The 12,062-nt window shown below is 40.5% G+C and overlaps 1 protein-coding gene across 7 annotated transcripts in view; it reads left to right on the top strand.

Annotated features, from left to right (window-relative positions):
- Window positions 1–12,062, top strand: part of PSEN1 (presenilin 1) — a 63,556-nt gene that overhangs the window by 23,425 nt on the left and 28,069 nt on the right. For all 7 annotated transcript variants that reach the window (XR_007774869.1, XR_007774870.1, XM_050956588.1 and 4 more), the window contains 3 exons: window positions 3,965–4,218; window positions 5,813–5,954; window positions 10,910–10,977. Coding sequence is in view for 5 of the 7 variants with exons in the window: in XM_050956588.1 (XP_050812545.1) it covers window positions 3,965–4,218; window positions 5,813–5,954; window positions 10,910–10,977 (464 nt within the window). In the remaining 2 variants the exon portion in view is untranslated. The remainder of the gene's footprint in view (window positions 1–3,964; window positions 4,219–5,812; window positions 5,955–10,909; window positions 10,978–12,062) is intronic.

The following is a 12,062-nucleotide window of genomic DNA, read 5'->3' on the forward strand; positions in this document are numbered from 1 at the left end:
TCGCCCAGGCAGAGACCCCTTAGACCTTGTAGTGACAATCTCTGCCCAGGTGTTGGACTCCTTGCGCTGGTGGCTCAACCAGCAGGTAGTTTGTGAAGGGATCCCCTTTGCCGCACCACAGTCCATGCTGAAGCTGGTAGCAGACGCGTCAGACCTCGGCTGGGGAGCACACTTGGGGGACCTACGGACACAAGGTCCAGGGACAAAATGTTGCTCCACATCAATGTGAAAGAGCTCTGGGTGGTTCACCTAGCCTGCCAAACCTTTCACGCTGCTTTAGAAGGTCACAGCGTGACCGTTCTGACAGACAACACTACTGCCATGTTCTACATAAACAAGCAGGGTGGAGCCCCATTCTTTCCCCTCTGCCGAGAGGCCCTTCTCCTATGGGACTTTTGTATAGCCCCCTCAGTACACCTTGTAGCATCATACCTCCCGGGGGAGCAGCTGGTGGACTGCCTCAGCAGGTCATACCGCATGCACGAATGGTCGATGAGACGAGATTTCTTGCAATCAATCTTCCAGAAGTGGGGATTTCCCCAAATGGGCCTCTTTGTCACAAGTGACAACAGTCAATGCCCACAGTTTTGCTCTTTCCAAAACCACAGTCCGGGCTCGGTCACAGACGCTTTTGGGATCCTTTGGAGAGGGAGCCTGAAGTATGTCAATGAGCAGGAGCGGTGGAAGGGCAGAGATCTCAAAGTTCGCAGAGACAAGGCAGTAATGATTCTCATCGCCCCATCTTGGCCTCACCAACGTTAGTTAACAACTTTGCTGGAGCTGCCAGTAGCCAACCCGATTGCCCTGCCCCTGCACCAGGATCTCATCACGCAGGACCGCAGCCGCCTGCTCCACCCAAACCTGCAGTCTCTGCAGCTGATGGCATGGAAACTCTGTGGTTGAACGCAGTGGAGAGCCAGTGCTCTCTTCTGGTGCGACAAATTCTCCTCGGCAGTAGGAAACCTTCCACTTGGGCGACATACCTCGCTAAATGGAAGAGGTTCTCCTGCTGGTGTGAACCAAAGCATATACAGCCGCTTCAGGCCTCCGTTACAGTTATCTTGGAATACCTGCTGCACCTTAAACATCAGGGTCTTGCCCCCTCCTCAGTTAGAGTGCATCTGGCTGCAATTTCAGCGTTCCATCCGGGGGAGTCGGGGCATTCTACGTTTTCCAACTCCATGGTAGCCCAGTTTCTCAAAGGGCTGGAGAGGGTGTTTCCCTACTCACGGCCTCCAGTCCCTCCCTGGAACCTTAACTTGGTCCTGACCAAGCTCATGGGACCCCCGTTTCGAGCCCCTAGCATATTGCTCTTTCACGCACCTCTCCTGGAAGGTGGCATTTTTGGTGGCCGTTACGTCCGCAAGGAGGGTGTCCAAGTTGAGGACCCTCACCTTGGAGCCCCCTTATATAGTTTTTTGTAAGGACAAAGTGCAACTTAGACCACATCCTAAATTCCTCCCTAAAGTAGTCATGCAATTTCATATGGGACAGGAGATTTGTTTCCCAGTGTTCTTTCCTAAACCACACACAGACCCGAGTCACCGTAGCCTACGTACTGTGGATGTCCTTAGGGCTCTGGCGTTCTATCTGGCGTGAACTAGACCTTTCCGCAAGTCGACACAATTGTTCGTCGCCTTTGCGGAGAGAATGAAAGGGCTTCCGGTCTCGGCGCAGCAGATATCGTCGTGGATTGTGGCTTGCATCTGCACGTGCTCTGAGCTTGCCAAGGTGCCGGTCCTGGCGATCATGGCTCACTCGACTAAGGCTCAAGTGTCCTCAGCAGCTTTCCTGGTGCAAGTTCCACTCCAGGAGATTTGTAAAACAGCCACCTGGTCATCGGTGCACACATTCACAGCCCACTACGCCGTCCATCAACAGGCCAGAGAGAACGCCGCAGTTGGCAGGGCTGTGCTTCAACCATGACTCCTACCCTCCTCCTATGGTAAGCTTGTGAGTCACCTAATGTGTAATGGATGTGAATAATCACTTGAAGAAGAAGAAACGGTTACCTAACTTTTCATAACTTGTTCTTCGAGATGTGGTGTTCACGTCCATTACTCTTCCCACCTTCCTTCCCCTCTGTCTGATTCTCTGGCAAGAAGGAACGGAAGGAGGGGTCGGGTCGGCAGGGGTATATGAGCACCAGCATGAGGCGCCGCTCCGGTGGGGCTCCCCTGCCAGCCTGACGGGAGCTGCTAAGGGAAAAAGTTTCCAAAGTCCATGCACGCTGCGCATGCACACCTAATGTGTAATGGACGTGAACAGCACATCTTGAAGAACATCAGCTACAAAAAGGTAGGTAACTGTTTTTTTTAATTACTATTCATACGTCAGTTTTCTTTAAAAAATTGTGAAACTGGGAATGCAATGCCAGACTGATCTGTGGAGTTTTTTCCAGAGTTAATAATGATAGATTCTTCTCAGTGTAGTGTAGTGCATGTAAACCACATAAAGACTGGTTTCAGAATAATTTTCATGGGGCTTTCATGCAAAAAGTGTCATAAATGTCACATTGGCACCATCTTCAGTAATAGTGTAAGAAGTTACAGTTGTTACAAACTTTGGGCTAAGGTCTGCTTTCAGATGCTCATGCCTCAACAGTATCTCCAACCAAGGAAAAAAATAGGCCCTTCAATTTGTGTAATTTCAGTGTATGTAGAAGACAAATCCATGCTATTGGACAAAATCAACATCAGTTTTAACAACTTGTCCTGTTTTGGAGTTTCTAATATTGCTTTATATTAGGGCTGTGGATGAATCGCTGTTAACTCACGCAATTAACTAAAAAAAATTAATCGTGTTTAAAAAAATTAATCGCACCATTAAACAATAGAACACCAGTTGAAATTTATAAACTATTTTTGGATGCTTTTCTACATTTTCAAACATATTGATTTAAATTACAACACAGAATACAAAGCATATAGTGCTCACTTTATATTTTTATTACAAATATTTTCACTGTAAAAATGATAAACAAAAGAAATAGTATTTTTCTATTCACCTCATACAAGTACCATAATGCAATCTCTCTGTTGTGAAGTTGCAACTTAGAAATGTAAGTTTATTTTGTTACATAACTGAACTCAAAAACAAAACAATGTAAGACTTTAGAGCCTACAATTCTACTCAGTCCTACTTCTTATTCAGCCAATTGCTAAGATAAACAAGTTTGTTTACATTTACAGAAGATAATGCTGCCGGCTTCTTATTTTCAGAGTCACCTGAAAGTGAGAACAGGCGTTCGCATGGCACTTTTGTAGCCAGCATTGCAAGGTTTATGTGCCACATATGTTAAACATTTGTTTGCCCCTTCATGCTTTGGCTACCATTCCAGAGGATGATGCATGTTTAAAAAAGAAAAAAAAGGGTTAATTAAATTCTGACTGAACTCCTTGCAGGAGAATAATATGTCTTCTGCTCTGTTTTATCCGCATTCTGCCATGTATTTCATATTATAGCAGTCTTGGATGATGACCCAGCATATGTTGTTCATTTTAAGAACACTGTGACAGATTTGGTCACAGAGACCCCCTTGGGACCGTCACCTGACATGCTGGAATTGTGTCTGAGCCCGTTTTTCCTACCAGCTTGGGACTCCAGAACCCTGCCTTGTTGAGCCAGACACTCTAGCCTGCTGCAGCACAAACCCAGATCTGGTTCATGCCCCCAAAGCTGCAGACTTTAACCAAAAACTGCTCCGCAGGTTTCTTATCTCTAGCACCCAGACACCCAGCTCCCAATGGGATCCAAACCCCAAATAAATCCATTTTACTCTGAATAAAGCTTATACAGAGTAAACTCATAAATTGTCTGCCCCCATAACACTGATAAGAGTACCAGAGGGGTAGCCGGGTAAATAATACAATGTACATACCCAACTCCATAGCCTCCTTGACCTAGCATACAGAACACGGGTTGCAAACAGATGCTTATGGAAATGGGATTACTTATCTTGCAGAATGACAACAGTGAGAGGCGACGCCATGATAATAGTGAGCGAAGGCGCAATGACAACCCTGAATCAGAAACTAATGGGCAGCCACAGAATAGGACGCAGCAAGTGGTGGAACAGGATGAAGAAGATGAGGAGTTGACATTGAAATATGGGGCAAAGCATGTGATTATGCTCTTTGCACCTGTCACACTTTGCATGGTGGTAGTTGTTGCAACCATCAAGTCTGTCAGCTTTTATACACGCAAGGATGGACAGCTGTATGTATCAAATCTTCTGGTTTTTTGTATTGTCTTTGTTGGTTTGAGTCTTCTGGGGATCCTTTCCTTTACTATGTGTCTGCACATCTTCAAGTGCCTATGTTATGCAATGACCTTTCCTCCAGCCCAAGCTCTGGCTTGATGCTGGTCATTCTGGAGTCCAGCAGCCCTGCTTTCAGCATTGTTCCCAGCTCCTGTCAGCCTGGAGTCTGATCCAGACTGGTTTCTCCTACCAGATCAGCCCAATTTTTCTTGTGCTTGCGTAAGTTAAAGGATTTACCATGGTGAAACCTGAAGTTTCTCTTTGCTGCTTTGCCAATAATTTCAACTCTCTAATTTCAACTCTCCCTTGTAGAAGCACATCTCTCAGGATAATTTGTTCACCATTACTTTCATCTGAATCTTGGCCTTTGACTGAATAGTTTGTTCCTCTTTTGTGATGTTTATGTGATATGGACTTAATTCTGAGCACAGGCCATGAAAATTGCACTCCATTAGAAATTAAGCTTCATTAGTGATGAAAAATGAGATCTTAATGAATATTCATATGTATCCAGTGTTCAGGTTTGTTTATGTTGCTTGTTGAGAAAGAAAGAAATACATTAACAAGAGCTGTCCAGAATTTTCCAAGTAAACTTTTCAGTTTCAACAGATCTGCACTGTCCAATGGAACATTTTGTGGAAACATGTTGAATTTAACAAAAATTCATTTTTGGAGGAAAAAAACTTAGACAGCTTTTTGATAATGTCACAACATATTTGGTTTGTGGCTTCAAAATAGATATTGCAAAAAATTCAATTTTTTAAAGTGTTAAGATCGGAATGAAACATTGTGATCTGAAATTACTATTTTTGAATTTAAGAATTAGGAAGTCTTAAAATTTTGATTTTGTTCTGTTTTTGGAATAGATTTTTTTTTTTAACTCATGGAATTTCCCACAGAACAGAAAATCTAATTCCTCCCCTTTCTCTATTCATTTTTATCTTCAGGTTGCGTTTTACTGAATATCCACTAGATGATGTATGTACAAAGCCCAAATATTCTTAGTGTGACCTAATTCACATTTACTTGCGTGCTATAAATCAGGAGTTCTGAAACTTCATTGCACGTGACCCCCTTCTGACAACAAAAATTACTACATGACCCTAGGAGTGGGGACTGAAACATGAGCCTGCCCGAGCCCCACTATCCCGGGTGGGGGACCAAAGCCAAAGCCCAAGGGCTCAGCCCGGGAGGCCTGTAACCTGAGTCTTGTCACACAGTTCTGAAGCCTGAGGGCTTTGGCCCTGGGACCCAGCAAGTCTAACACCAGCCCTGGTGACCCCATTAAAATGGGGTCACAACCCACTTTGGGGTCCCAACCTACAATTTGAGAATCGCTGCTATAAATAAAATAATTCTTAAATGTTGGTTGCTCTCTTATTAAGCAGAAAATAACTCTCACTTTTGTAACTTTAATTTGAAAGATAAGTACTGAGATGTCAAGAGGGAAATTGGCTTTAAATATCTACATATTGATCCTGAGCTTTTATCTAGAAAACATTCATGTGGAATATGTATTGGAATTTCATTTTTTTTTGGTCTGTATTGTAGTATCTACACTCCATTCACGGAAGACACAGACACTGTGGGACAGAGAGCCCTGAACTCTATTCTCAATGCTGCCATCATGATCAGTGTCATCATTGTCATGACCATACTCCTCGTTGTGCTTTACAAATACAGGTGCTACAAGGTGAGCCCAAATGCAGTTAACCTTGGTAATTAATCTTGCTAACCTTCTTCTATTTACTGAAATGTATTGTCAGGGAAAGAGCAATCATGATTAATTAAACTGGCAGCACAGATGTTCTTGTGTTTTTGGAGCCTTGTTCCCCATATTGGGAGGGGAAGGGACAATTTATTTTATCAGATAGTACATAATCTTTCATGGAGTAAAAGTGGACAAGGCATGATCTTGGCATTGCCAATAATAAAATGCACTTCAACAGCAATTTTTTTGTATGACGGTATGTCGCTGAGGTCAGGACTCAAAAATACATAATGGTATTATTGATGGGAGCTCAGACTTAATCTAGATGAGGGTCACATCAACTTGCTAGAACCTACAGTCTCCATATGTCAAAGCTCCATGTTAAAGCTGCGGGTGTGGGCTACTTTTGGCTCAGTAATTGTTTTTTTCTTTAATATCCAATAAAGCAAGATGTGGAATAACAAAATAATATACTGTCTTTTAGTCAGACCCTTGAGTGTCTGTGTTGTTCAGTCACAGAATTTGCCTTCAAATTCACTCCTTGCCACAAAATTTAGTTCCAACTTCTGTGATTTTTGAGAGGAGTTTCTAACCTGCATGTATACAATGAAAAAAAATCTGAAAATTTTACCACTTTGTGACATCTGCCTGAGTCTGCAGACACTCTGGAACAAGATTATGAGGTGTTAACTTCCCCACCCATCACAATGGGGTATTGACTCAAAAACCTAACAATGTTTAAAATAGCTATTTAGATGATCTATTTCACTGCTGATCATTTTAGTAGAAGCAGCCAACTGATGTGTTTAAACCCGCAATCCCAGACTGTTTCTTGGGCCTCCCCAGATGCCAGAAGCCTCACCTGTGCTTACCAAACTGTCAAAACCCTGTGGCTTCCCCTTCGCCATTTCTACAGTGCAGTTGTGCACTGTCATTACAAAAATCTTTGGCACATCAAGAAAGTGAATATGTAGACTGCATAAAACTAAATTTAATGACAAAATAAATATTGGAGCTTTGGTAGTGATTGTATTTATTTTCATATTTGCTTCATGAAAAATGTTGAATTTTTGAAATTAAATGAAGCTAACACAGTATCTCCAGGCCGCTGCACTGAAGTGCTACAAAATCCAGACACCCAGTTGGTGAACATAAATCTAATTTTCTGCTGGGTATGTAGAGAATCACAGTTAGTTTACATTTCAGTGAACAGAAACAAACTTCTAGCTAACGAATATTTGACATCCCAAATTGTGGCAGTATGCTATCTACTTTGCTCATTTGTAGTGCCTTTCATTCAGGCATTATGTCAGGGAAAATGCCTTTGAGGTAGGGAAAGTATTGTGCCAATTTTCCAACTGGAGAAATTGAGGCCCAAATGTGAAGTGTCTAGCATGAGGTTACAGAACCAATCAATAGTAGAGCTGGTCCTCATTTCAGATTCCAGCTCTAACCATCAGAAATTACGCCTTCTAAGTTTGTCTGAGTAGCTTCTCTTATTTTTTCATGTATTTTTATTTTTGCCTTAATTCCCCCATGTTTTCAGTCTGTCTAAGCAAATTCTTTTACTGCCAGAACTCCAGATTTAATTCCCTGTATTTTGCAAACCTTGGCAATTCACTTTTATTCAGGTTTTAGCAGGCAAGCTGACTCTGTACCAACAAATCAGGTAGTGTAGGAGCCATTGTCAGGTGAGACATGGGAATGTTTTAATCAGAAGTCTAGAAACTTGCCATGACATGTTATGAAATATGTTGGATAACACTTTTCTTTCACATGAAATGTGTTGAGAAATTTCTATGAGAAAAGGACAAGTGGTTTTGAAAACCAATTGATGTTTGAAAAGCCATGTAATGTGAAGAACACACATTAGTGGTGTGGAAAGTGTTGTGATACCTAACTGAAACAATTAAGTATATCAGTGAGGCTAGTCAGAGTAGTTAAGCACATGTAAGGCCTGGTCTACACTAGGGAGGGGGATCGATGTAAGATACGCAACTTCAGCTACAGGAATAGCATAGCTGAAGTCGACGTATCTTAGATCGAATTAAAATTACTTACTTTGCGTCCTCATGGCACTAGATCGACAGCCACACCTCCCCTGTCAACTTTGCTTCCGCCTCTCACACTGCTGGAGTTCAGCAGTCGATGGGAGAGTGATCAGGGATCGATTTATCGCATCTACACTACACGCGATAAATCAATCCCCGATAGATTGATCGCTACCTGCCGATCCGGCTGGTATTGTAGACATACCCAAAGTGTTGCAAGATTGGGGCCTTAGAGCAGTGGCTCTCAACCTTTCCAGACTACTGTATCCCCTTCAGGAGTCTGATTTGCTTTGTGTATCCCCCAAGTCTCACCTCTCTTAAAAACTACTTGCTTACAAAATCAGACATTAAAAATACAAGTGTCACAGCACACTATTACTGAAAAATTGCTCGCTTTCTCATTTTTACCATATAATTATAAAATAAATCAATTGGAATATAAGTATTGTACTTAGTAGCATAAACAAGTCATTATATGTATGAAATTTTAGTTTGTACTGGCTTCACTAGTACTTTTTATGTAGCATGTTGTAAAACTAGGCAGATATCTAGGTTAGTTGATGTACCCCACAGAAGACCACTGTGTACCCATGGTGGAGAACCACTACCTTAGAGTTATGCACTTTTTGGCATTTGTTCAGTAGAGCAGAACTGCTCTTTGCTAGAATGGGACATTAGTATTCAAGCATAGTGTATCTCCAGGTCTCTTCTCTTTCTAGCGAGTGGGACAGTTTTCTTTGGGGTTTTCTTATTGCTAATGTGTTCTTTTAACAATAAAGTTGTATCACCTTGTCCATCAAAGTGACCTCAAAAGATTTTGTTTTTGAAAACAAAATCCACTCTTTCACTCTATCAGAATATATGTGTAGCCTTACACAGTATTTGTAAAGCTGATCCCTCAACTTCAGAGTTCTTCCCCTTGTAACAGTTGGTGGTGACAGAAATTTGTCTTCCCTGCCAACAGCATTTAAAAACAGAATGCTTAATGCAGAGGAGAAAGCTGTACAGCCTTTATTTTTTGAGAAGGCTTTATCAGATATAGAGGCCAACCTCTGAGGTTACCCAGGCTTGCCAACAAGTCTTGTTACATTGAGGTTTTTTGTAAACTGGGATACATCATGAAGGATGGCCCAGAGGAAAAGAAGGAAAGTGGAGAGATGCTGCAGTGGCCTCTGAACACACTTAAAAAAGCCAAAAACATTTAAAACATATATGAAACTTGACTCTTGTTTGTTAGAAGGTTGTTGCTGTTTCATGCAAGTAAAATAAATACTTGTGAAACAGAAATAATCTCTACAAGGTAAAACATTACATTTCTTAAGACGTTTTTATTGTTTTTAAAAATATTTAAAATCCAATATAAACCCTTCGCAAGGAGGGAAATAAGGAGAAAAACAAAGCTCCAGATCAGAAAGATTGAGTTGTCTTGGATGTATAGTTGTTTTGATCAGTAAATTCTGCTCTGAATCTGACTTCAACACAGGAAGGATTTTTGTGCCATTTTACCCAATTTAAACAAGTACTAAATTACTGCTTCTGAATTCTTTATCTATAAAGAACTTTAAACTAGTTGTAGGGTGTGTGTGTGAGGTTCCTTGTCTAGAGGAAAAAATATTTCTTTATATTTTATATATTTCATACCCCGTTGCACCTCAAAGGTACCCTTCTTAAGGCCAGAACTTGCCCAAAGTCTTTAACAGGTTGGATTTTTGACTTTCTTACAATTCTAGGAATCTGTTTTGCTGAAGAGACTGTCCATTCCCCTCCTTCATTCCTTTTTGAAAGATTTCTTCTATTCCCTTTTTCCCTAGGTTTTGGATGATTTTCTACCAGTTTGATGTGGCATTTCAGAGTTTTGTTTTTTGTAATCGGGTACTTAGGAAATCTAGCATTTTGTCTTTTTGCAGCCTGTCAGTTCAGACATGATCATAGTTATAGGGCTTTCCAAATTCTCTTCAATCTTTGTTTTTAGTCTGGGATATTAGCATGAAGGACTTATCCCAAAGTATTCTCACTCCTTTAAAACAAGGTTTGATTATTTTTTTCTAATGTAACTTTTTTTTGTAAAATTCACATATGTCTTGCTAGACTTTAATCTCAAAACACTGTTGTCTTCTTGATATACTTGGTGAAGTATTTTGCTATCAAATTGTGTGGTGTGTATAGGCCATGCTATTAGGTGTTTTTTATTGCATATGAAGGGCAAATACTAAAGCTACTTACATTCATTATTCATTCAATCCTTACATGATGCCTTATGTTAATTTTATTTGTTTTTAATATGCTAGAATTCATAAATAAAACATTTTAACATTGTACTTCATCCGTAAGGTTACACATAGATTCTGCTAATGATTTGGAAACTGGGCTGTTCATTTCTTTAAATAATAGAAAAATTAACAGATGTTTTTCATGTATTTTACAATGCAGTATATTCTGCTTTGACATCAAGCCAACATTATCAAAGTGCTGTAAGTTAATAGGCCAAAAATACTTTGCACTTGTACAACACCTTTTTATTCAAGGATCCCAAAGCAATTTACAGTCGTTGGTTAAGTAGTGCCCCATTTTATAGATGGGTGAATTCAGGCACAGAAGTAAAGGGACTAGCCAAAAATCAGTGTATCAGTACACAATAAGGTATGGAGCCAAAGACTTCTGAATCTCAGTCCCTTGCTCTAACCACCAGGTATTAATATTTTCCTCTTGGAGAGTCTGGGGCTGGAAGTGGTACTCTGAAAATGGGCTCAGATATTACTGTATCTTCTGCTTATGAAATTGAACCTTTAAAAAAAAAAGGCATTTTTTATAAAGATGTACCAGTAATTAACTTTAAAATGTCAAGTTTGAAATAGAGATGTTTGTTGATATGTCTTCCTCTTTCAGGTGATCCATGGCTGGCTTATAATTTCTTCTCTATTGCTGCTTTTCTTTTTCTCATTCATCTACTTGGGGTAAGTCTACAAGAGTTTCACCTTCAGAATTTATCTTCCAGACAGTCTTTGTCTCTTCACCATAAGCATATGTAAACAGTTGCTCTCATGTCGCCATGGTAATTGGTAAGGGTCAGTCATGCAAAGGATGTTTATTTGGGAACAGTCTAAAAGACTTAATCTGCTGAAAGGAATCTGCTCTGCCACCGATGCACACTTCTGTTATATCTAATGGAAGTTATACACTTGCATCTGCAGCAGAATAGACCCATATTTCAAGCCTTTATACTTGTCCTGTAAGTCAAATCCTGAAGCAGCACTTCACCACCTCATCAGGAATGGCCATTTAGCAGCATTCTGTGCCATCAGCATGCTCAAGCACTGATTTTTCGCACGCCAGTGGAAGTTACCTATGACTTGGAGAAAATATACTTGTTCCTTGCAAGATAGTTTTTCCATTCATTGTATTCAGTAATCTCTCATATCTGATTGAAGAACATAGCTCCATCCTCAAAGGGAGATTTTTACTTTCTGGTAATGGTGGGCAGCTATAATGGTGGTGCAAACCCCAAACACTCTATTGCAGTCAGCATGCTTTTCTTAGCCCTGAGTTAGCACTATGATTTTATCCAATAGGATGAACCCCAGGCTTATATTCCTGGAGAGCCATCATAACTTCAAATTTCTTAAATATATTTATTTCACAGAATATTTTGTTCTCTTAATTTAAAAAAATTCAGTTCATTAGGGCCCAGGACAATGTCTGATCAGCTGAAGCATTCACACTACATGCTCTTTCCCTTGCATGGTTGACACAGTGGTACTACATGTCTAGTTGATATTCTAGGTAGCTAATAGAGCCATTTGTATGCCAGGAAATTATTTTTTTTGAAATTTTACTTACAAAATGGAAGACCATCTATAGGTTAATCAAGGTAACTACTTTGCATTGATGTCCTGTGCTGGCAGCTTTTTGATCTGTGACTGAGAAGGAAACAAGAGGTCAGTGGAAGGTTGTACTGCAGAAAACTGAATTAGTAAACCTAAAATAGTTTAAATGAAACACACTCTGTAAAGCTACCTCTTCCTCAAAAAGCAAACTGTTT

This window comes from Gopherus flavomarginatus, chromosome 5 (assembly GCF_025201925.1).
Source record: "Gopherus flavomarginatus isolate rGopFla2 chromosome 5, rGopFla2.mat.asm, whole genome shotgun sequence".
NCBI classification, from domain to species: Eukaryota; Metazoa; Chordata; order Testudines; family Testudinidae; genus Gopherus; species Gopherus flavomarginatus.